Consider the following 27,713-nt stretch of genomic DNA (forward strand, 5'->3'; position numbering starts at 1 on the left):
TCTATAGGTGGACGCCTTTTCGAGATATCGCCATAAAGATGGACCAGGTGTGACTCTAGAATGCGTTTGTACGATATGGGTATCAAATGAAAGGTGTTAATGAGTATTTTAAAAGGGAGTAATCCTTAGTTCCATAGGTGGACGCCGTTTCGAGATATCGCCATAAAGGTGGGCCAGGGGTGACTCTAGAATTCGTTTGTGCAATATGGGTATCAAACGAAAGGAGTTAATGAATATTTTAAGAGGGAGTGGGCCTTTCTGGACCAGGGGTGACTCTAGACTTTGTTTGTACGATATGGGTATCAAATGAAAGGTGTTAATGAGTATTTTTAAAAGGGAGTGAGCCTTCGTTCTATAGGTGTTCGCCTTTTCGAAGTATCGCCATAAAGGTGGACCAGGGGTGACTCTAGAATGAGTTTGTACGATATGGGTATCAAATTAAAGGTATTAATGAGAGTTTTAAAAGGGAGTGTTGGTAGTTGTATATGTGAAGGCGTTTTCCAGATATCGACCAAAATGTGGACCAGGGTGACCCAGAACATCATCTGTTGGATACCGCTACTTTATTTATATATGTAATACCTGCCAAGATTTTAAGGGTTTTTTATTTCGTCCTGCAGAACTTTTTCATTTTCTTCTACTTAATATGGTAGGTGTCACAACCATTTTATAAAGTTTTTTCTAAAGTTATATTTCGCGTCAATAAAACAATCCAATTACCTTACCATATTTCATCCCTTTTTTCGTATTTGGTATAGAATTATGGCATTTTTTTCATTTTTCGTAATTTTCGATATCGAAAAAGTGGGCGTGGTCATAGTCGGATTTCGTTCATTTTTCATACCAAGATAAAGTGAGTTCAGATAAGTACGTGAACTGAGTTTAGTAAAGATATATCGATTTTTGCTCAAGTTATCGTGTTAGCGGCCATGCGGAAGGACAGACGGACGACTGTGTATAAAAACTGGGCGTGACATCAACCGATTTCGCCCATTTTCACAGAAAACAGTTAACGCCATAATATCTATGCCCCTACCAAATTTCAAAAGGATTGGTTAATTTTTGTTCGACTTATGGCGTTAAAAGTATCCTAGACAAATTAAATGAAAAAGGGCGGAGCCACGCCCATTTTTAAATTTTCTTTTATTTTTGTATTTTGTTGCACCATATCATTACTGGAGTTGAATCTTGACATAATTTACTTATATACTGTAAAGATATTAAATCTTTTGTTAAAATTTTACTTTAAAAAAATTTTTTTTTAAAAGTGGGCGTGGTCCTTCTCCGATTTTGCTAATTTTTATTAAGCGTACATATAGTAATAAGAGTAACGTTCCTGCCAAATTTCATCATGATATCTTCAACGACTGCCAAATTACAGCTTGCAAAAGTTTTAAATTACCTTCTTTTAAAAGTGGGCGGTGCCACGCCCATTGTCCAAAATTTTACTAATTTTCTATTTTGCGTCATAAGTTCAACTCATCTACCAAGTTTCGTCGCTTTATCGGTCTTTTGTAATGAATTATCGCACTTTTTCGGTTTTTCGAAATTTTCGATATCGAAAAAGTGGGCGTGGTTATAGTCCGATATCGTTCATTTTAAATAGCGATCTGAGATGAGTGCTCAGGAACCTACATACCAAATTTCATCAAGATACCTCAAAATTTACTCAAGTTATCGTGTTAACGGACGGACGGACGGACATGGCTCAATCAAATTTTTTTTCGATCCTGATTATTTTGATATATGGAAGTCTATATCTATCTCGATTCCTTTATATATGTACAACCAACCGTTATCCAATCAAACTTAATATACTCTGTGAGCTCTGCTCAACTGAGTATAAAAACAAGTTTTCAACCAAAGATTACATTGAACATCTTTTTGACCTTCTGGAGCGACATCCGGAAGTTGGACGAGGCAAGGCACAGTTCGGATGCAGCCAAAATAGGTGAAATTATGCGAATGTGAGTCCCATCGATACTACCCACTACTCCTGGGAATCCGGTTTTAGAGTAAAATGCTGTTTTTGTGGCGCTTTGCTCTGGAGTTGTTGTTGTTGTTTTTGTAGCGATAAGGTTCCTCCCCGAAGGCTTTGGGGAGTGTTATCGATGTGATGGTCCTTTGCCGGATACAGATCCGGTTCGCTCCGGTAACACAGCACCATTAAGGTGCTAGCCCGATAATCTCGGGAAGGATTTATATGGCCACATTACACCTTAAGGCCATCCCTCCCTCCCCACCCACAAGTTCCATGAGGAGCTTGGGGTCGCCAGAGCCTCGTCTGTTAGTGAAACAGGATTCGCCGCGGATAGGTGAGGTTGACAATTGAGTTTGGAGAAGCTGCATATTGCGCTGGCAACCTGAAGGGTTGCACTACACAGCCCCTTGAATCTGGAATTTTAGTCGCCTCTTACGACAGGTATACCTACCGCGGGTATATTCTGACCCCCTAACTCGCTGGGGGGAGTCATATGCTCTGGAATCATATGGGTTTTAATCCACTTCGCACAAATATGCTCCTCAATATCTAAAACCTCTTTATTATCTGTAGATGTTGTCCAGTCCAACACTAAAATCATTTCCACAGAATTTTTGAGCAAGGAGTGTAGTTTTAAAATAGGAGTAGATCCGTCCCTCGAGCAATATTCTTCCTTACTTAACCGAAAATAACTTACAAATCTGCAAAATAACTTCATTAGAAGCTCATCATTTGTGACTTAAACGTTTTCTTACTTGGTACTTGGGAGTTCCAAGGGATTGGAGTAATCATGCGAATTATTTCCGTTTTCGGGACATGTCAATTTTGTCACCAAAATTTTCGTCATTATGAAATAAATTTAATATTATATAATTGATATCCATTTTGCTATTAATAAAAAAATCACTTTTGCAAATGCTTGAATTTCTCCCACAAATTGATCAGCTGTTCAGTTATCTGTCAAATCATCACTTTTTTAGGTTGGCAACATCAATTCAACTTCAACTGAAATAAGTTGTAATTCGCAATACCAAAAAGGAGTTGAGTTGTTTTAATTACAACCTAACTAAGTTAAGTTGTAAACGGTAATAGGGGCATTAGCCTCTTTTAGCTTTTTATTTTTGTCAATATAGCCTTTTTTCTAAAAAAAAGTTCTGGCAACACTGCTCATGAGTAAGCGTGGTTATAAAAAGTATAGCTGAAGCTGTTGTAGCTTATTGAGATCAAATACTTTTCTACGACACTGTGTATATTTTAACCTTTTTTTTACCGAAAATCAAATGTGTGTGTGTAATTTTATGATAGCGGAGAAGTGCACGCTTTCTTCTTCTCCACACGCAAATTCAGGTTATTCAAGTTTAAGCATTTCAGTTTTATTCTTTGCCCAATGTGCGCTAGTATCTGTTAGGTGAAACGAGTTCAACGTTAATCACAAAATTAACAACGATCTAGCCAAAAAACCGAATGAACAGTGTTGCGAAACGTGTAATTTTCATATGGCATTTGTTAGACCATCATAAAAGGTGATATTTTTGAGGATTTCAATAGAGGCGAATTCTTAATTGACGCTTAACCGTTTAAACGCTTATGACCATTCCACAAGTCGCGCCAGTCGCTTCTTCTTTGGGCTATGTGACGCCAATTGGTCACACCAAGTAGGTTTAAATCGTTTTCAACCTGGTCCTTCCAATGGAGTAAGGGCTGCTACCATTCCAATAAGAATACTTTTTTGGCCGGAGTATCATCTGTCATTCGCATAACATCACCTTGTCAGCATAGAAGCAGTGTTTTAATTCGCTGGACTTTGTTGGTGGCTGTATAAAGTTCGTACAGCTTATCATTAAATCTTCGTCGATACTCGCCGTCGCCGAGGCTCAAAATCTTTTGAAAACACTTCCGCCCCATATAGCAGGAAGTGTATGATAAGTGTTTTGTAGATCATGATTTTTGTTTGCCAAGAGATGACTTTACTTTTCAATGGCCTACCTAGTCAAAAGTAGCATTTTTTGGCAACAGTGATTCTTCTCTGGATTTCAAAACTGATGTTGTTGTTTGTGTTAATGCTGGATCCTTAATAAATGAAGCCCTTTACTATTTCGAAATTATGCCTGCCAATAGTGACGTGGTTGCTAAGGCGCAAGCACTGACTCTTTGCTTGATGACAGCAGGTACTTCGTTTTGTCCTCATTCACCATCAAACCCATCTTTTCCTCTTCATTTTCCAGTTTGGAATATGCAATCATGTCAATGTCTTCAGCATACGCTAGCAATTGCACGTTCTTATAGAATATTGTTATAGAGCGGTAAAGTTCTGCAGCTTGCATTAATTTCTCCAGCATTAAATTAAAGAAATCGCACTATAGGGCGTCACCCTGTCTGAAAACACATTTAGTTTCGACCGGCTCGGAGAAGTCTTTTCCAATTTTGACGGAGCTGGTGTTCCTCAGCGTCATTTTCCACAGCCGCATAAGTTTTGTCCAAAAAACCAAATATAGATATAGCGGCATATAGGCGGTTCCTTTACGTGCTGTCGACAAAGAGGTGATGTGTGTCCCCCAGCGGGTTAGGGGTTCAGAATATACACGCAGTAGGTATGCCTGTCGCAAGAGGCGACTAAAATATCAGATTCAAGGGGTTGTGTAGCGCAACCCTTTCAGGTTTCCAGCGCAATATATAGCTTCTAAAAACCCAATTGTCAACCTCACCTATCCGTGGAGAATCCTATTTCATTAACAACCGAGGCTCTGGCGACCCCGAACTGCTCATGGATCTAGGGCGGGATGGCCATATGTGGTCATAACAAATTGTTCCCGAGATGGTCGGGCTTGGTACCGGAACGTAACGGATCTGCATCCGGCAAAGGACCATCAATATCGGTAACACTCCCCAAGGCCTTCGGGGAGTGTCCTTATCGCTACAACAACAACAGGTGATGTGTCAATTCTCTTTTCAAAGATTGGGCGCATAGTGGTAATCTGTTCGATGGCAGATTTACATGGTATGGAGTCGCACTGATAATGTCCAATCTGCCGATTCACAGAGGGCTTCAATCTTTCGCGATACGAAGAAGGCTGATTCCGCGATAGATGGCATAGTTTGCGTGATCCGCCTACTTGTGGACTTGGTAAAAAAACACTTAAGACTCCAAACGTCGGGCATGCACTCGCTGCACCACATTTTGCAATAAAGCTGATGCACGTGCCTCGCCAGTTCCTCGCCGCCGTATTTGAGTAGTTTTCATGCAATCCATAAGTACCCGCGACCTTCTTTTTGATGGCCTCGGGCTTAAAACCATCTGTCTGTGTCCGAATTTTTTGGTAAACTTTTCGTGGTTATTCCTGGTAACTAGCAGCTATCACTTTTAATGTAACCCTGCAGGCAGCGTCCTTTCTTTCGGTTGCAACGCGGCATTCTTCATCGTACTAGTGGTTTTTCGGTTGCGATTTGTTGCGAATGCAACTTTTCGACGTCTAACTCCTCTTGTGTTTTTTGTTCCTTGCTTTTAGCCACACAGGGGCGGCCGCGAATATTGGATGCTAAGAGATAGTGATAGTTAGTCATCGGTGCATGGGCAGATGAATAAAATATTTAAAAAACAAGTAAGGAAGGTTAAGTTCGGGTGTAACCGAACATTACATACTCAGTTGAGAGCTATGGTGACAACATAAGGGAAACTAACCATGTAGGAAAATGAACCGAGGGAAACCGTGGAATGTGTTTGTATGACATGTGTATCAAATGAAAGACATTAAAGAGTATTTTATGAGGGAGTGGGCCATAGTTCTATAGGTGGACGCCATTTAGGGATATCGCCATAAAGGTGGACCAGGGGTGACCCTAGAATTTGTTTGTACAATATGGGTATCAAAAAAAACGGTGCTAATGAGTATTTTAAAAGGGAGTGATCCTTAGTTCCATAGGTGGACGCCGTTTCGAGATATCGCCATAAAGATGGACCAGGGATGACCCTAGAATTTGTTTGTACAATATGGGTATAAAAAAAACGGTGCTAATGAGTATTTTAAAAGGGAGTGATCCTTAGTTCCATAGGTGGACGCCGTTTCGAGATATCGCCATAAAGATGGACCAGGGATGACCCTAGAATTTGTTTGTACAATATGGGTATAAAAAAAACGGTGCTAATGAGTATTTTAAAAGGGAGTGATCCTTAGTTCCATAGGTGGACGTCGTTTCGAGATATCGCCATAAAGATGGACCAGGGATGACCCTAGAATTTGTTTGTACAATATGGGTATAAAAAAAACGGTGCTAATGAGTATTTTAAAAGGGAGTGGGCCTTAGTTCCATAGGTGGACGCCGTTTCGAAATATCGCCATAAAGGTGGACCAGGGGTGACTCTAGGATGTGTTTGTACGATATGGGTATCAAATTAAAGGTATTAATGAGGGTTTTAAAAGGGAGTGGTGGTAGTTGTATAGGTGGTCGCCTTTTCGAGATATCGCCATAAAGGTGGACCAGGGGTGACTCTAGCATACGTTTGTACAATATGGGTATCAAACGAAAGGTGTTAATGAGTATTTTAAAAGGGAGTGGGCCTTAGTTCTATAGGTGGACGCCTTTTCGAGATATCGCCATAAAGGTGGATTAGGGGTGACTCTAGAATATGTTTGTACGATATGGGTATCAAATGAAAGGTGTTAATAAGTATTTTAAAAGGGAGTGGGCCTTAGTTCTATAGGTGGGCGCCTTTTCGAGATATCGCCATAAAGGTGGATCAGGGGTGACTCTAGAATATGTTTGTACGATATGGGTATCAAATGAAAGGTGTTAATAAGTATTTTAAAAGGGCGTGGGCTTAGTTCTATAGGTGGACGTCGTTTCGAAATATCGCCATAAAGGTGGACCAGGGGTGACTCTAGGATGTGTTTGTACGATATGGGTATCAAATTAAAGGTATTAATGAGGGTTTTAAAAGGGAGTGGTGGTAGTTGTATGTTTGTATGTATGTTTGTACGATATGGGTATCAAATGAAAGGTGTTAATAAGTATTTTAAAAGGGCGTGGGCTTAGTTCTATAGGTGGACGTCGTTTCGAAATATCGCCATAAAGGTGGACCAGGGGTGACTCTAGGATGTGTTTGTACGATATGGGTATCAAATTAAAGGTATTAATGAGGGTTTTAAAAGGGAGTGGTGGTAGTTGTATAGGTGTTCGCCTTTTCGAGATATCGCCATTAAGGTGGACCAGGGGTGACTCTAGAATACGTTTGTACAGTATGGGTATCAAACGAAAGGTGTTAATGAGTATTTTAAAAGGGAGTGGGCCTTAGTTCTATAGGTGGACGCCTTTTCGAGATATCGCCATAAAGGTTGACCAGGGGTGACATTAGAATATGTTTGTACGATATGGGTATCAAATGAAAGGTGTTAATGAGTATTTTAAAAGGGCGTGGGGATTAGTTCTATAGGTGGACGCCTTTTCGAGATATCGCCATAAAGGTGGACCAGGGGTGACTCTAGAATGTGTTTGTACGATATTGGTATCAAATTAAAGGTATTAATGAGAGTTTTAAAAGGGAGTGGTGGTAGTTGTATATGTGAAGGCGTTTTCCAGATATCGAGCAAAATGTGAACCAGGGTGACCCAGAACATCATCTGTTGGATACCGCTAATTTATTTATAGATGTAATACCTGCAAAGATTTCAAGGGTTTTTTATTTCGCCCTGCAGAACATTTTCATTTTCTTCTACTTAATATGGTAGGTGTCACAACAATTTTACAAAGTTTTTTCCAAAGTTATATTTCGCGTCAATAAACCAATACAATTACCATGTTTCATCCCTTTTTTCGTATTTGGTATAGAATTATGGCATTTTTTTCATTTTTCGATATCGGAAAAGTGGGCGTGGTCATAGTCGGATCTCGTTCATTTTTTACACCAAGATAAAGTGCGTTCAGATAAGTACGTGAACTGAGTTTAGTAAAGATATATCGATTTTTGCTCAAGTTATCGTGTTAACGGCCATGCGGAAGGACAGACGGACGACTGTGTATAAAAACTGGGCGTGACATCAACCGATTTCGCCCATTTTCACAGAAAACAGTTAACGCCATAATATCTATGCCCCTACCAAATTTCAAAAGGATTGGTTAATTTTTGTTCGACTTATGGCGTTAAAAGTATCCTAGACAAATTAAATGAAAAAGGGCGGAGCCACGCCCATTTTTAAATTTTCTTTTATTTTTGTATTTTGTTGCACCATATCATTACGGGAGGTGAATGTTGACATAATTTACTTATATACTGTAAAGATATAAAATTTTTTGTAAAAATTTCACTTAAAAAAAAATAAAAATTTTTAAAGTGGGCGTGGTCGTACAACCAACCGTTATGCAATCAAACTTAATATACTCTGTGAGCTCTGCTCAACTGAGTATAAAAATGTATTTTATGGGGATAGCGGCGAGACGCTCGTCCACATCTGGGAACGAAACAGGATTCGCCACTGGAAGGTGAGGTTGATAATTGGGTTGGAGAAGCTATAAATAGCGTTGACAAGCCATTCAATCAAAGGGTATTTTAGTTGCCACTTAAGAAAGACATACCTGTTGTTGTTGTTTTTGTAGCGATAGGCCCGAAGGCCTTGGGGAGTGTTATCTGTGTTGATGGTCCTTTGCCGGATGCAGATCCTGTACGTTCCGGTAACAAGCACCATAAAGGTACTAGCCCGACCATCTAGGGAATGATTTGGTATGACAACATGCAACCTTCTAGGCCATACCGCCCTCCCATCCCCTAGATCCATCACGAGTTCAGGGTCGCCAGACCCTCGGCTGTTAATGAAACAGGATTCGCCACGGGTAGGTGAGACTTACAATTGGGTTTTAGAAGCGATGTATATACTGCGCGGGCAACCCCTTGAGAGGGTTGCGCTACACAACCCCTTGAATCAATTTGGTATTTTAGACGCCTCTTACGACAGGCATACCTGCCGCGGGTACATTCTAAGCCCCCTAACCCGCTGGTGGTGTCCATCACATCTCTTGGATGGAGGTGATGTCAGCATTCGCCTTCACAAGGACATCAACCAGCCGGGCATGTGCATCAATCCCATTAAACGTTTGCACTGGTCGTCATCAGTTATGGGTAGTCTTTTTATCAGAGGCTTGTAAAGCCTTTTCATTGGAGTGTGGTTTTACATGGCGGGTCCCGAGCCATGCGCACAGGCCGCAAAGCGGGGATGAAAGTATTACTTGCATGTTTCGAAGTTCGGTAGATATTTGAACCGCGAAAAAAGTATATTTGAATTATTTTTCGTTACACAGTTTAATTAGAAACGTCCATATGGGGATTTTTCCTCATACATACATATAAATATTGTCACGGATATTAGCATCACTAAGTTATACCATCACTAAGGCGATGCTAAGCGATATTTACGTCAATAATCAAATCATGTATACACATATATAAGGCAGCCGAGAGATGTCACACACAGATGCATTTACTTATACGCCTATGTGTGCGCGAGAGACTGTAAACTACAAACATTCACATCAATAATTCAATCTTTATGTATCTACATAAACGAATAAATAATTGCGTCTACACATATGTACCATGTACGAATACGAGCAGCGGATAGTCAATGCGCAAACACATGCATATATCTGAGAAGTTTGAGAGCTACTGGACTAGTAGATTCTGGAAGCGCCTAAAAGATGTATAAAATTGTGCAATTTTAGTTATAGCTGAGAAGTTTGAGAGCTCATGGACAATGCTAGTAGACTCTAGAAAAAGGCGAACGAGGAAACCAAAGAGTATAAAAGGCGACAGATGTAGAGGCGCTGTAATTCAGTTTGAGTTCAGCTATCAATCAGTTTGATTAAGCACGCGATCTGGCGGCCAATAGTAGAGTTTCATTTGAGTTATCAGTCAGTTTGGTTATTAAGCCAGCGAGTAGCAAAGTATAAGGTCATTTTTCCATTATTCAATATTGGAGTTATTTATTCAACAGTTTAGTGATTCGAACTTAGCAGAGGATTGCAAATAAGAGGATTTGCAGAAAATTCGTTACAATTGGTGTCAGAAGAGGAATTGTTGAATAAATTCCGAAGATTGGGAATAAAACTTGGATATGGCAAAGTTCAGTGAATTGAAGATCCAGCAACTGAAAAAGGAGTTGGAGAACCGTGGATGAAATACAACCGGCAATAAGATCGAACTTCAAGCACGGCTACGAGAGGTAATGGAGTCGCAAGGAATTGATGTGGACGAGTTTGTCTTTTATCCTGATGGGGACGAAACAACAACAAAAATTGAAGAGAAAAACGAAACATCGCAGACGGTTACCAGCACAGACTTGAACATGATATTGGCTGCAATATCTGCACAAACATCGACAGTAGCATCAATGTCGTCGCAATTTGTATCCCAACTGGAAGCGCAAGAGGCACGTATAACAGAAATGTCATCGCAAATATCCACAAACATGTCATCTCAGCTGGAATCGCAGGAGACACTCATAACATCCAAGATTGAAGCACAAGAAACGCGTATGGCAGAAATGTCGACACAGATTACATCAAAGATGGAGACACAACTGAAAAAACAAGAGGCACGCATAACAGTACAACTCGAAGCGCAAGAGGCGCGTATATCATCAAAACTCGAAGCACGTATGGACGAGAAAATAACGCAGTTTGAGGAAAAAAATCGAAGCCGAGGTGGATGCTTTGAGAGGTCGTATACAAGAGTTGCAATTAAACCGCTCAGCTGTTTCAGCAAGCAATACAAAGGTAAAAACACCATCCTTTGACGGTTCTGTTCCTTTCCAGGTCTTTAAGCTACAGTTTGAGAAGACCGCAGCAGTGAACAACTGGAATGCGGAAGATAAAGTTGCTGCACTGTTCATGGCATTGAAGGGGCCAGCAGCGGAAATTCTACAGACGATTCCCGAAGGAGAGCGGAACAATTATGAAGCATTGATGGCTGCGGTAGAACGACTTTATGGAAGTGAGCATAGAAAACAGATATTCCAAATTGAGTTGCAAAACCGCTACCAAAAAGCAAATGAGACATTGCAGGAGTTTGCTTCAGATATTGAAAGATTGGCTCATCTTGCAAATGCGGACGCACCCGTGGAATACACTGAAAGGGTAAAAATCCAGAGTTTCATAAATGGCATACGGGACGTGGAAACGAAGCGAGCTACATACGCAAACCCAAAGCTGACATTTGCTGAAACGGTATCACATGCATTGACTCAGGAAACGGCCTCACTATTGAGTAAACCAGCATACAAAGCTCATCGTGTGGAAGTGGAAAGACCAGATTGTGTAGACACTATTTTGGAAGCACTGAAGGGATCACAACAGAAAAATGCCGGAGTTATTAAATGTTTCAAGTGCGGCAACCCAGGTCATATTGCACGACATTGCAGCAGCGGTCCCAATAGCTCCAACAATGTGGGTGGTCGTAAACGCAGAGCAGAAGGTGATGAGCAAATCTCCAAGACCACTCAATCGTTAAACTAAATCGAGTCAGCCGCAAGGGGCGACAGCTGGCTCCCGCAATTGAATGCCCCATAATCTCTATCTCGCAGATTGGAAGAAGATCGAGCAATCTTACTGTTGGAGGACATGTGAACGGAAAGGAACGGTTACTGACTGTAGATACGGGTGCATCTCATTCCATCATTCGAGCGGATTTAGTCAACAAAAAGATAAGACCATTGCTTGGAGCAAGATTACGTACAGCCACGGGAGAGGACACCCAGGTAATTGGAGAAGTAGAATGTGAAGTCGCAATTGGGAACGTCACGGTAGTACACAATTTTATAGTGGCAGAAATTGTTGATGAAATCATAATTGGAGTGGACTTCTTAATCGACCAGGGCATCAAGATCGACATGCAAAGCAAGACGATGCGATATAAAAACATGGATGTACCACTTAATTTCGGCTACGAGAGAGGCTACAGCAGTAAACGAGTGCTGATGGAAGAGAGTCAGCAAATACCACCAATATCCGAAGCAGTCATCTGGGCAAAGGTTGATGGAGATTGTGGGACAAACAAATTGTGGGTTGTCGAAGCAGCAAACAAATCAGCACTAAACATACTTGTAGGAAAAACCCTGGCTATGACAAAACAAGATGGACGTATTCCGGTAAGAGTACTCAATGAGTTCAAGTCACCACTCAAACTGACTAAAGGAGCTATTTTGGGAAGATGCCAAGAGGCTGAAGTAGTTATTAACTGTGAACAGCTCCAGGAACACGTTTCAGCTAGTAATACTGATCTTTCAAATGACATCACGGCGTGGATGCAGGGGTTAGAGGAAGCATATCAGAGTAAAGCAAAACAACTGCTCCTAAAGTACGCGAACATATTTGACCAGGATGATTCTAAACCAGGCCGCACCAACGTTGTGAAACATCAAATTGACACTGGAGATCCGAGGCCGATCCGTCAAGCTCCACGTAGTGTTCCACTGGCGAAGCGGGAAGTTGTGAGTCAAATCATTCAAGAAATGAGCGACAGCGGCGTCATCGAACCATCAGCTAGTCCATGGAGCTCACCGGTAGTACTTGTAAAAAAGAAGGATGGAAAAATGAGGTTTTGCGTGGACTACCGGAAGTTGAATGACGTAACGAAAAAGGATAGCTACCCATTGCCAAGAATTGACGACACTCTGGACTCGCTATCTGGTACGAAATGGTTTTCCACGCTGGACTTGAAAAGCGGCTACTGGCAAGTGGAGGTGAAGGAGGAAGATAAAGAGAAAACAGCCTTCAGTGTCGGTGATGGTCTTTGGCAATTTACAGTGATGCCTTTTGGACTTTGTAATGCACCAGCTACTTTTGAGAGACTCATGGACCAGGTACTGAAAGGACTACATTGGAAAACATGCTTGGTGTACCTGGACGACATCATCGTATTGGGCAAGAACTTTGATGAACATCTTAAGAACTTGGAAGAAGTTTTCCAGAGAATAGCTGGCGCTGGTCTGAAGTTAAGTCCCAAAAAGTGTGCGCTGTTTAAAAAGGAAGTCAATTATTTTGGTCACAAGGTAACGACAGAGGGCATCTGCACTGCGAACGAAAAAATAGAGGCTGTAAAGGATTGGCCAAGACCACAGAACCTACATGAATTGAGAAGTTTTCTTGGGCTGTGCACATATTACCGCCGATTTGTACCAAATTTTTCCAGCGTAGCCCATAGCCTCCATGAGCTTACAAGAAAAAACAAAGCGTTTGAATGGAAGAAGGAGCAAGAAGTGGCTTTCCAAACATTGAAGGAGCGTTTGTGCACTGCCCCAATGTTAGCATATCCGATTCCAGGAGCAACATTTATTCTAGATACAGATGCGAGTGGATATGCTATAGGAGGCGTTTTATCACAACTGGTCGATGAACAGGAGAAGGTAGTTGCATATTACAGCCGTTCGATTGGAAAACCAGAGAGGAACTACTGTGTTACGCGGAGAGAGCTGTTGGCATTGGTAGAGTGCATTAAACATTTTCACAAATACCTCTACGGCCAGCGATTCCGTGTCAGGACAGATCACGCAGCGTTGAAATGGCTTCTGCAGTTCCGTAATCCGGAAGGACAATTGGCACGGTGGATCGAGCGACTACAAAGCTACGACTTTTCCATTGAGCATCGAAAAGGTAGTACCCATGGAAATGCTGATGCAATGTCACGAAGACCATGTAGTCTGGAATGCAAGCACTGCTCAAAGGCCGAGGCTAAAGAAGACATTATAGATGTCCTAATGACTATAACGTGTACGGATGAATGGGACAAGGAACAACTAAGAAAGTGTCAGCTAGGAGATACAGATTTGTCACATGTTATGCAAGGGCTCGAACGAAACGAAAGACCAAGCAGAGAGGAGATGTCAGCAGAGAGTCCCATTGCGAAGTCATATTGGGCACAGTGGAACAGTTTAGAATTGATATCCGGTTGCTTGCATCGAGTACGGGAGAGTGAGGATGGTCAATTCAAGAAGAAACTGATAGTTGTTCCCAGAAAGAGGATTCCTGACGTGCTCAGCGAACTGCACAATGGTCCAAGTGGAGGTCATCTTGGAATCACGAAGACACTCGAGAAAATTAAGCAGAGATTCTATTGGGTTGGTTGCGGTCAGTCGGTCACCGAGTGGATTGCCAATTGTGAGGTATGCAACAGAGCGAAAGGGCCCAAAACCTGAAGTCATGGCCAGATGAAGCAGTATATTTCAGGTGCACCATTTGAAAGGATCGCCATGTCGCAGGTCCATTTCCTACTAGCAACCGCGGAAACAAATACGTACTGGTGGTTATGGATTATTTCAGTAAATGGCCAGAGGTATACCCAATCCCAAACCAAGAAGCAGAAACAGTAGCAGAAGTGGTTAAAAACGAATGGGTTGCAAGGTATGGTGTAACAATGGAGTTACATTCTGACCAAGGCAGGAATTTTGAATCAGCTGTGTTTCAAGAAATGTGCAAGAAGTTGGGCATTCGAAAAACACGGACAACTGCATTGCATCCTCAGTCCGATGGTATGGTGGAACGTTTCAATAGAACATTGGAGGAGCATTTAAGGAAAGTAGTAGACAAGTACCATAAGGACTGGGATACACACATATCATTATTCTTGATGGCCTACCGATCGGCAGTACATGACACAACGGGCCAAACTCCCGCAAAGGTAATTTTTGGCAATGACCTTCGACTGCCAGCTGATTTGAAGTATGGGATAGATGCCGATGCGGAGAGGAATGTCAAGAAATCCACTGGTGTCTTGGAAGAAGAGCTGAGAGAGATACACGATCTGGTAAGGCAACGAGCAAAGATTATGAGTGACAAGATGAAAGCGAGGTACGATAAAGCAATTAATTCGGAAGGGTTTCAGGAAGGAGATTTGGTGCTGCTATAAACCCACAACGAAAAAAAGGTTTGTCCCCGAAATTGCAGTGTAACTGGGAAGGCCCATACAAAGTTGTAAAACGATCAACGATGTAGTGTACCGCATACAAACCACTACCAAACTACGAACCACAATGAAAGTGGTTCATTTGGAGAGATTAGCAGCGTTTAGATCGAGAGATTTGTCTGATCGGGACGATCAGACTTAGGTGGAGGGCAGTGTCACGGATATTAGCATCACTAAGCTATACCATCACTAGGGCGATGCTAAGCGATATTTACGTCAATAATCAAATCATGTATACACATATATAAGGCAGCCGAGAGATGTCACACACAGATGCATTTACTTATACGCCTATGGGTGCGCGAGAGACTGTAAACTACAAACATTCACATCAATAATTCAATCTTTATGTATCTACATAAACGAATAAATAATTGCGTCTACACATATGTACCATGTACGAATACGAGCAGCGGAGAGTCAATGCGCAAACACATGCATATATCTGAGAATTTTAGAGCTACTGGACTAGTAGATTCTGGAAGCGCCTAAAAGATGTATAAAATTGTGCAATTTTAGTTATAGCTGAGAAGTTTGAGAGCTCATGAACAATGCTAGTAGATTCTAGAAAAAGGCGAACGAGGAAACCAAAGAGTATAAAAGGCGACAGATGTAGAGGCGCTGTAATTCAGTTTGAGTTGAGCTCAATCAGTTTGATTAAGCACGCGATCTGGCGGCCAATAGTAGAGTTTCATTTGAGTTATCAGTCAGTTTGGTTATTAAGCCAGCGAGTAGCAAAGTATAAGTGTTATTGTGAAATACTTTAATAAAGGCCATTTTTCCATTATTCAATATTGGAGTTATTTATTCAACAGTTTAGTGATTCGAACTTAGCAGAGGATTGCAAATAAGGGGATTTGCAGAAAATTCGTTACAATATGTATGCGTTTGTATGTACATATGTATGTATGTAGACATATAAGTTGATCAACAAATTTGAGAATAGTCTAAATTTGAAAAACAGAGGAGCTATACAGTTGGTTACATCATAAAACAAAATTGCAAACAATGCATGAAATCATTGGTAAGCGGCTGTCAAGCAACATTAAGCTTGCGAAAATGAAAATTGTGGCGAATTTTAGCATCACTATGTTATTAGTAAATAAAGGCACAACGATAATAAAGCAAGCTGCTACTCTTGTGTACATCATTTACACATATACATACAAGGCAACGAAGAGATAATTCACACACAGATGTAGTCATCAGCCGAAGTTGTTACTCACACAAACACACGCATATATGTAGCTCATTTACCAAGCAGGAGATACAGCAGTTCTAGAAGGCGAAACGTCTAGACTTTAGTAGAAATATGCGAATGAAGCAACGGAGAGTATAACAGCAGCGGAAGCTCAGTAGTCAATAATCAGTTTTGATTTAAAGCACGCTATTGGTTGTGAAGTATAAGTGTTATTACTCTCAAAGTAGTCTAATAAAGACCGTTTGCAATACGGAATATTGGAGTGATTTATTCAACGGTTTAGCGATTCGAACGTTAGCAGAAGGTTTGGAATAAGCGGAATACCCCAAAATTCGTTACAATATAAAACGAAAGAAATCCATGAAAGATGAAACAAAAAAAAATATTGTTGTTGTAGCGATAAGGACACTCCCAGAAGGTTTTGGGGAGTGGTATCTATGTTGATGGTTCTTTGCCGATGCAGATCTGGGACGTACCGGTCGTTGTTGTTGTAGCAGTAGGTAAGAGGTTAACCTGTTACAGTATCCAGATCGAAGTTGAGGTAGAGTGACGCGCGTTTCCCTAAGGAGAGTACATTCGTCTTTTGCAAGTTCTGGGTATTTTTCTTTAAGAACTGGATTCGCCGGGCAAGCCGATAACAAGCACCAGTTAGGTTCTGGTCGTTCTCTAACATAAATTTTTGTTGAGTAGGCATCATTCTCAAAACACGACTCTACATCCAAAAAAACTAATATTTTCTTTGCTCTGCAATAACCTCGATCAAGATTTTTTTTTTACAAAAATAATTTGCATTCGAATAGCAATACCTTTATCTGACTTTTTAACTAAATTAAGTTGAGCTTAGAATAAAAAATTGGTCTCAAAATACAACGGGATCTTTTATCATCTATTGGGGTACTTCATATTGTGGCGAATGTTGACATCACTAGGCTGTTAGTAAATAATCAACAACAACAAATACAGTAAGGAGCCAAACTTATGTACATGCGCACATGACCAGCAGCTCGAAGAGAAAAGAGATATCTCACACACACTCCCATGTAGTCATCGCCGAAGTAGTTACTCACACATTCACACGCATATGACTATGAGAAACGCATAAACTACAACTGCTAACCAAGCAGGAGATTCTAGAAGGTGAAACGTCTAGACCTTTGGAGAAATATCCTGACGAGGCAACAGAGAGTATAAAACCAGCGCAAGCTGAGGAATGACGAATCAGTTTGATTTAAACACGCTATCAGTTTGCGAAGTGAAGTATAATCGTAAAGTATAATTGTACTACTCCCAAAGTAGTCTAATAAAGTCCATTTTGCAATACAGAATATTGGAGTGAGTGGAATTTCCCACAATTCGTTGCAATATTATTAATAATTGTATCGTATTATGTTTCTTGAGTTTTTCAATTTCAAGTAATTACCTATCTGTGTACTTTAGATATATGTTGTATGTATAAAAATAATCAAACAAATAAATAAATTCGTGTACTTGTGTGATGGTAGAGTGCTCTGCCTACCACACCGAAGATCGTGGGTTCAACTCCCGGGCAAAGCAACATTAAAAATTTAGAAACATATTTTTTAAGCTGGGTCGCCCCCCGGCAGTGATTTGTCAAACACTCCGAGTGTTATTCTGGCATGAAAACCTTCTTAGTCAAAATTCATCTGCTTTGCAGACGGAGCTTGCCTAAAACATCTACATTTGTAGGTCCCGTCTTGCCAATTTATAAGAAAATTTAAAAGATGCACGACCTAAATTGGAAGAAAAGCTCGGCGTTAATCTCTTCGGAATTATTTCGCACCTCGTATTTATTTTATTTTTTAACGCAGCAGCCAGCACGTGCTCACATGCAGTGCTTTTTTTCAATTCTCTAAAAGAGAGAGAAGGGCACTGTTGTGAAACGGCTTTAAATTACGTAATATCGAGTTGGAAAGAAGAACTAAATCAAAAGAAAAGTATACTTGCGGTTTTATCGACTTAAAGAGAGTATTTGAAACTATAGACAGAAATATAATAATTAAATTTTATGTTGTTATGCTGGCTTGAGGTCAGCTTTTTCACAATAAAACGAAAAGTTGTTTTTTTTTATACCAATATATTTCGGTTACTCTACGGTAACCTTCTTCAGGGTTGAAACTAATAACAAACATAAAAACCAATTAACAATTAAATTCAAACATATAACATACAAAACAGATCCTACAAAGTAGGTACATACATTTTATTTCACGGCTTCCCTGTGTGGCGTGGAGTTTGATACTGATTACTTGTTAACAGGTGTTTGTAAATATGCGCGCAAAAAAAAAACTTTTCGTTTTATTGTGAAAAACCTGACCTCGAGCCAGCATAACAACATAAAATTAGAAATTTAAAGGTCGCTAAATCTCAAGTATAATAATTAAAAAATTAGAAAAAAATGGAATTAGGGGCAAATAGCTGCAGTGGTTTCAGAGCTTTTTAGATAGCCGAAGACAAAAAACAGCCATTGAGTCGGTAGTCTCGGAAGAGGTATTGACAGGAATTGGATTGCCACAAGGATCAGTTTTGGCACCAGTCCTATTTGACATATATATAAATGATATATCTTCGGCGCTAAAACATAGTAAAATAAGGCTGTTTGCGGATGACGCATTGCTCGAAGTAGTGAAATGGATATCATGTTAGCTAGGAACAAAATGCAGGAAGACTTGAACTCCCTATACAGGTGGCTTTGTAACAATAAGCTTAAACTTAATGTTAATAAAACCCATTTTATGGTCATATCCAGAGCAATGAACAAGGAATCTTGTCATATCGATCTAAAAATAATGAACCCAAACATTAACGAAATTAAAACTTTCAAGTATTTAGGGTTTCAGATTGATAACAAATTAAAATTTAATAATCATATGGATTATATAGTTGCCAAAATAGGCAAGAAAATTGGTTTTTGGAAGAGATCATGCAAATTTATCAGTAGAAAATACAAAGTGAAAGTGTATAAATCCATCATAGAGCCGCATTTCATATATTGTCCCACAAATTTCCAATGAAACTCAGGTACATAAGCTACAAGTTATGCAAAATAAAAGCTATGCGATTTATATTAAACATGAGGTATGATACTCCCATGATGGAAGCACTAAACTGGTTGGGGATAAAACAGCTTATATTCTACCACAGTATGAAATTTTTTAATATCAAGCACGGTAAATTACCAACATACCTCAGCGAAAAGCTTATATATGTAAATGATGCACATTCATACGTAATCACAGAAAACAATAATTTTAGATTACCTATTTTCAAAACAGAAGTGGGCAAGCAAAATATATTTTATAAGGGCCTTAAATATTTCAATGAACTTCCTAATCACATAAAAAGTAGTGATAACTTCAATACTTTTAAAAAAGTAAAACCCTTCCAATAATATAAAGTTTTTCTCCTTTCTCCGCGAAAAGGGAATGGTAATATCGGAAGCAGCAAAATACAATGCATCCGGCCCTAAGGAAAAGAAAATCGGTCGCCACCTGTAACTCCATACAGTTCCAACAACTAATTTCGCTGGAATTCGGTATTTTCACCCGATATTTACTGTTGCTGATCGGAATCACTCGCATTCCGACAGCATTAATATAACAATAAAACAAGTAAGGACGGGACTGTTTTCGGCTGTGCCTAAGACTTCATACCTTTCATGAATGGGGCTGAACAATAATCTTATCCCGTTCGTAATCTCCAAATAATCGGATGTATAAGATAAGAAATATATAGTGAACAGATGTACATACCTAAACGATTTTTAAAATAAATATAAAATAAAAAATAGGTAGGTACTTTGTGTGAGGATGCATAGTTTCAGATTTTTTGTGGTGTGCGTGTAAAAACTATTACTACGAATCACGTATTTCATCAATATATGACGTAAACGTAACTATTTGATGAATTTTGAAGCTTCTAGCCGTAAAAAAGGGGCAAAAATGACAGTTTATATATGGTATATAATATATATACCACCGCTCTCTATGATTTTTTCAGACAACAATATATGCTATATACGTAAGCATTTGCTGAGATTTGAAGCTTCTAGCTGTTAAAATGGGGCAAAAATTGCGCAAAGTTTCTTATCTGAACAATCGGTTATATGAGATATATACTATGTATACCACCGATCTCAATGATTTTTTCAGACATCAATATATGCTATACACGTAAGCATTTGGTGAAATTTGAAGCTTCTAGCTGTTAAAATGGGGCTGAAATTGCAAAAAAAAAATATATATACTATATATACATCATATATATATTATATATATCACCGATCTCTATGATTTTTTTACACAACAATATATACTATATACGTAAGCATTCGTTGAAATTTGAAGCCTCTAGCTCTTAAAATAGGGCAGTAATTACGAAAAGTTTCTTATTTGAACAATCGGTTGTTCAGACAACAATATGTGCAATATACGAAAGTATATGGTGAAGTTTGAAGCTTCAATCTGTTAAATTGAGGAAGATATGACAAAAATCCTCTTTTTCTGAAAAATCGGTTGTATGAAGGATATATGCCGATCCGGCCGGTTCCGACAAATGTCTAATCGGACACCCAAATACACCCGCTCACCAAATTTTATCAAGATATCTCAAAAATTGAGGGACTAGTTCGCATACAAACAGACAGACCGACAAACGGACAGACGGACATGGCTAAATAAACTCAGCTCTTCATCCTGATTATTTCGGTATACTTAATGGTGGGTCTATCTATTTTCCTTTAAGGACTTACAATTTTGGGTTTCGTGACGAAATTAATATACCATTTCATTTTCATGAAAGGTATAATTATATGATGTGTAACGAAAATAATGAAAATAAGGCCAAACAAAATTTGGAGCAGGGGGGGTTGGAAACACGTTCTTTTCAACCTCCCATTATATGTTGAGATGTGCTGATCGGAATCTTCATGCATTCCGACAGCGTCTTTACTAAACAAAGTTGAGAGGTGATTGGATACACGTTATTTTCAATTTCCAACATCCAAAGACATGTTTAGCTGTGTTGATCGGAGACTAATATATTCTGACAGCTTAAAAACCAAATATAATTCAAAAATATAAGTTCCAAATTTTGTTGCTTAAGCTGGGAGCACTGGAGGATTGGAAACGCGTCCTTTCCAACCTCCCTTAAATGAGTGGCTCCCAGACTCGTCCGTTTGTCACGCTAGTAAATGTGCTGATCGGAATCACATAGCATTCCAACAGCATATTCAATAGAAATAAGAGATTATAATAATCAATTGTACTTAGTAGTTTAAGTTTCAGGCCTAAACAGCCGTAATAATAAATAAATTAAATTAAATTAAAAAATTCAAAACTAAATAAAAAATAAATACTAATATATTCATGAAACCTTAATTCTTCAACGTATTACCGGTCAAGCTCATTTAAATATAAATGTTTAGTCGTAATATTTTGATAGGAATTTTAAAACTTATCACGCTTTATAGTTCTAGCTAAAAAATGCAAATTTTTTTTTGTAAGTCACCTTTATGTCTCATACATACTATGTGTTTGTATAACTTACCTTCATAAGCACAGTCGATGACATCTGTACCCAAATCATTGTATACCTCCTCTTGGGTTGCAAAGTGACTGTCTTGCTCATCAAATGACCAGTAAGAGTAGTCGAATGTGAAGTCATAATGATTATCGCGCCCAACATCACGTATGGATTGTAATTTTGGTTTTAGGAGGCGTGTCTTCTTACCATCCATTTGAACAATAAGTTGTGCATCCATATCGATTTCACTATGAGGAAGAAGAAAAATTCATTATACATGTTATATACATACATATGTGCATATATATGAGTTACATCATTTACAGCGCTTTTTTGTTTAATATCATAAATCAAATTGCTTCACGCGAACAAAGTTATTTATATGTACACATGTATGCACAAATTTCGAAATATCTGGGAGGGCATCTCTAATTATGTCGTCATAATCACAGTTCAATTTGAAGTATTGGCATCTTAAATTTTCGCCGTTCTCATTAGATGTGGCGGTTTGGGTTATCACCCAGCCCCTCTAGTTAATGCTCTACTGAATGCAATCGTAACTCAACATGAAATGCTAAGGTTCCCGCGTACAGGATTTAGATATAGGACTATTACTTCACAGCTTTGTGGAGAGTTTTGAAAATAAATAAAAATGTGCTTAAGGCATCTCAAATGTAAAGAATGGCAAGCAAAGCGTTTTTGGCATTTATTATTTACAGGAGTCACTTTTCGAAACTTGTACAAGGCTTCATTTTGTTGTATAGCACACTACTTACTACACCTTGCTGGTATTTAGTTTAAAGCCGGAAAATTTAGCCCACACAATGCTGTTGTAGCAGTAATCCAAAAGTTCTAAACCGATTTTCTAGTAGAAAAAGAAGTGCTCTAGAGTTCCCTAGGGGGTGTGAAAAGAGTTCTGCAACCCTATTGGGTTGTTAAATATAGTTTTAGGGTCCAGCATCCGCCTTTCCGCTGAAAAAAGTTCTGAACAGATGTTCTTGTAGAAAAAGAAGTGTTCTAGGGTTGAGATGATGGAATCGCGAAAATTTGGCTTTTCTTAGAAGTAATGTAACAAACATTATGTAATTTTCAAGTAATTTTCGTCGCATAGAGCTTCAGTAAATTTGTTATAACTCGACAACGATCGTCTGTATCAAAAAAATTATAAAATACTTTTTTATTCAAAAAGGTTTAAGGTTTTATAAAAAAATTTTATTTTTTGCAAAATAGCGAAATTTAGCAATTGTTTGCAAAAAATGCAAAAATACATTAAAAAATGCAAATACGCATATTTTAAAAATTCTGAAACTATATATGTTATAGGTAGGATATCGAAGATTCAACTGTAAGAATTTCAAGTCACTTCTAATGTGTCCTGAGATATGAATTTTATTATATGGGAAGGTCTGATGAAAAATAAAAATTTCAATAGGTAATTATGTACAAATGCATTTATTAAAGTCTGAATAAAATCCCAAACTTTTGTCAAAAAAAGTATTAAACTATTTTTTCGATACAATTAATATTTATCGAGTTATAATATAATTAATATTCACAGTGTTATTATCTATTTAAATTTTTATTTTTCATCAGACCTTCCCATACAAAAAAATTCATATCTCAGGGCACATTAAAATGTGACTCTTGAAATTTTGACAGTTGAATCTTCGATGTCCTACCTATAACATATATAGTTTCAGAATTTTTAAAATATGCGTATTTGCATTTTTTAATGTATTTTTGCATTTTTTGCAAACAATTGCTAAATTTTTGCAATAAATAAAATTTTTTTATGAAACCTAAAACATGTTTGAATAAAAAAGTATTTTATAATTTTTTTGATACAGACGATCGGGTTATAACAAATTTACTAAAGCTCTATGCGGCGAAAATTACTTGAAAATTGCATAATGTTTGTTGCATAACTTCTAAGGAAAGCAAAATTTTCGCGATTCCTTATGTTTGACAATAAATTGGCGACATGTCTACAACATACCCAAATTATATCAAAATCTAAAAAAAAAATTGGATTTTTTTATCGAAATAGCATGGAATAGCTCATATATGTACAGTACATTAGGGTGATTCTTGTGTAGAAAATAAACTACCTTTTCTATACCATTTCCAGTTGTAAAGATTTTTCAATGATCTTATTTAACTAACCTAGTTGGCTAAATAAATTGAAATTGAATTAAATGCGAAAGCGTCATATGGAAATGAGAATAGTCAGTTGTAAATGCGAAAGCGTCTCTTCAATATGGGAATGGTCACTTGTAAATAAGAGAGCGTCAAATCAAAATTCGAAAGCGTCATTTGAATTTGAGAATAGTCACTTGGAGATGAGAAAGCGTCAGGAGAAGATAAGAAAGTGTGATATGGAAATGAGAAAGCTTGATGCTTTCGCATTTTTATTTGACGCTGTCTCATTTACAAGTGACTGTTCTCATATCGAAGATTTATAAAAAAGGTATATTTTGCAAAAAAAAACTAAATTTTGTAAATTTTTGCAAAAAATGCAAAAATGCATTTATTAAAGTCTGAATAAAGACCCAAACTTTCGTCAAAAAAAGTATTAAACTATTTTTTCGATACAATTAATATTTATCGAGTTATAATATAATTAATATTCACAGTGTTATTATCTATTGAAATTTTTATTTTTCATCAGACCTTCCCATACAAAAAATTCATATCTCAGGACACATTAAAATGTGACTCTTGAAATTTTGACAGTTGAATCTTCGATGTCCTACCTATAACATATATTTTTTTCAGAATTTTTAAAATATGCGTATTTGCGTTGTTTTAATGCATTTTTGCATTTTTTGCAAACAATTGCTAAATTTTTGCAATAAATACAATTTTTTATGAAACCTAAAACATGTTTGAATAAAAAAGTATTTTATAATTTTTTTGATACAGACGATCGGGTTATAACAAATTTATATAGTTGTAGCAGTAATCCAATCCTGGATATACCGAAGTGCTAAAGAAGTGCTCTAGAGTTCTCTAGGGGATGCGAAAATAGTTCTGCAACCCTAATAGGTTTAAAAAAAAATAAAAATGTGATTTTCTAGTAGAAAAAGAAGTGCTCTAGAGTTCCCTAGGGGGTGTGAAAAGAGTTCTGCAACCCTATTGGGTTGTTAAATATAGTTTTAGGGTCCAGCATCCGCCTTTCCGCTGAAAAAAGTTCTGAACAGATGTTCTTGTAGAAAAAGAAGTGTTCTAGGGTTGAGATGATGGAATCGCGAAAATTTGGCTTTTCTTAGAAGTAATGTAACAAACATTATGTAATTTTTAAGTAATTTTCGTCGCATAGAGCTTCAGTGAATTTGTTATAACTCGACAACGATCGTCTGTATCAAAAAAATTATAAAATACTTTTTTATTCAAAAAGGTTTAAGGTTTTATAAAAAAATTTTATTTTTTGCAAAATAGCGAAATTTAGCAATTGTTTGCAAGAAATGCAAAAATACATTAAAAAATGCAAATACGCATATTTTAAAAATTCTGAAACTATATATGTTATAGGTAGGATATCGAAAATTCAACTGTAAGAATTTCAAGTCACTTCTAATGTGTCCTGAGATATGAATTTTATTATATGAGGAAGTTCTGATGAAAAATAAAAATTTCAATAGGTAATTATGTACAAATGCATTTATTAAAGTCTGAATAAAATCCCAAACTTTTGTCAAAAAAAGTATTAAACTATTTTTTCGATACAATTAATATTTATCGAGTTATAATATAATTAATATTCACAGTGTTATTATCTATTTAAATTTTTATTTTTCATCAGACCTTCCCATACAAAAAAATTCATATCTCAGGGCACATTAAAATGTGACTCTTGAAATTTTGACAGTTGAATCTTCGATGTCCTACCTATAACATATATAGTTTCAGAATTTTTAAAATATGCGTATTTGCATTTTTTAATGTATTTTTGCATTTTTTGCAAACAATTGCTAAATTTTTGCAATGAATAAAATTTTTTTATGAAACCTAAAACATGTTTGAATAAAAAAGTATTTTATAATTTTTTTGATACAGACGATCGGGTTATAACAAATTTACTAAAGCTCTATGCGGCGAAAATTACTTGAAAATTGCATAATGTTTGTTGCATAACTTCTAAGGAAAGCAAAATTTTCGCGATTCCTTATGTTTGACAATAAATTGGCGACATGTCTACAACATACCCAAATTATATCAAAATCTAAAAAAAAATTGGATTTTTTTATCGAAATAGCATGGAATAGCTCATATATGTACAGTACATTAGGGTGATTCTTGTATAGAAAATAAACTACCTTTTCTATACCATTTCCAGTTGTAAAGATTTTTCAATGATCTTATTTAACTAACCTAGTTGGCTAAATAAATTGAAATTGAATTAAATGCGAAAGCGTCATATGGAAATGAGAATAGTCAGTTGTAAATGCGAAAGCGTCTCTTCAATATGGGAATGGTCACTTGTAAATAAGAGAGCGTCAAATCAAAATTCGAAAGCGTCATTTGAATTTGAGAATAGTCACTTGGAGAAGAGAAAGCGTCAGATGAAGATGAGAAAGTGTGATATGGAAATGAGAAAGCTTGATGCTTTCGCATTTTTATTTGACGCTGTCTCATTTACAAGTGACTGTTCTCATATCGAAGATTTATAAAAAAGGTATATTTTGCAAAAAAAAACTAAATTTTGTAAATTTTTGCAAAAAATGCAAAAATGCATTTATTAAAGTCTGAATAAAGACCCAAACTTTCGTCAAAAAAAGTATTAAACTATTTTTTCGATACAATTAATATTTATCGAGTTATAATATAATTAATATTCACAGTGTTATTATCTATTGAAATTTTTATTATTCATCAGACCTTCCCATACAAAAAAATTCATATCTCAGGACACATTAAAATGTGACTCTTGAAATTTTGACAGTTGAATCTTCGATGTCCTACCTATAACATATATTTTTTTCAGAATTTTTAAAATATGCGTATTTGCGTTGTTTTAATGCATTTTTGCATTTTTTGCAAACAATTGCTAAATTTTTGCAATAAATACAATTTTTTATGAAACCTAAAACATGTTTGAATAAAAAAGTATTTTATAATTTTTTTGATACAGACGATCGGGTTATAACAAATTTACTAAAGCTCTATGCGGCAAAAATTACTTGAAAATTGCATAATGTTTGTTGCATAACTTCTAAGGAAAGCAAAATTTTCGCGATTCCTTATGTTTGACAATAAATTGGGGACATGTCTACAACATACCTAAATTATATCAAAATCTAGAGAATAGTCAGTTGTAAATGCGAAAGCGTCTCTTCAATATGGGAATGGTCACTTGTAAATGAGACAGCGTCAAACCAAAATTCGAAAGCGTCATTTGAATTTGAGAATATTCACTTGGAGATGAGAAAGCGTTAGATGAAGATGAGAAAGTGTGATATGGAAATGAGAAAGCTTGATGCTTTCGCATTTTTATTTGACGCTGTCTCATTTACAAGTGACTGTTCTCATATCGAACTGACGCTTTCGCATTTTCAATTGACTATTCTCCTTTCCATATGACGTTTTCGCATTTACATCTGACACTTTCTCATTTACAACTAGAAAAAGTCGTAAATTTTTTTTTATATAAGAATCACCCTAATGTACATATATACATATGGACGCGTTAATACAGAAATCCTGTGCGCGTGCCGTCTAAAGATTCGAGGAATTGGAATTTTGTATTAATCTATGTTGAATAGGAGAGCAAGGCGTATATCTTAAGCTGCAGTTACCCACGAACGTACGCACAAAAAACGTGTCAGCTGACACGACCTATCTTATGAATGTGCAATGTAAACGAAAACTCAACAACGCACAGTGTAACTTTTTTCACTTTTAGGATGCCAAAAGTCCAAAAAACAATGTTCTCCAATTTCAAAAATGTTTTGACATGCAACAGATTAATAACCAACTGTTAAGAAAACGTATACACAGCAAAGTAAAAAACCCACGATCACCATGATAAGCATTATGAAATTTGGATA

General features: G+C 37.4%; 1 protein-coding gene across 2 annotated transcripts in view; it reads right to left on the minus strand.

The window, feature by feature from the left end:
* The window catches only part of Klp98A (kinesin-like protein 98A), a 91,379-nt gene that overhangs the window by 48,481 nt on the left and 15,185 nt on the right, over positions 1-27,713 (minus strand). For both annotated transcript variants that reach the window (XM_067761368.1, XM_067761366.1), the window contains exon 2: positions 21,691-21,914. In XM_067761368.1, coding sequence (XP_067617469.1) covers positions 21,691-21,914 — 224 coding nt within the window. The remainder of the gene's footprint in view (positions 1-21,690; positions 21,915-27,713) is intronic.

Source organism: Eurosta solidaginis, chromosome 1, assembly GCF_040869045.1.
Source record: "Eurosta solidaginis isolate ZX-2024a chromosome 1, ASM4086904v1, whole genome shotgun sequence".
NCBI classification, from domain to species: Eukaryota; Metazoa; Arthropoda; class Insecta; order Diptera; family Tephritidae; genus Eurosta; species Eurosta solidaginis.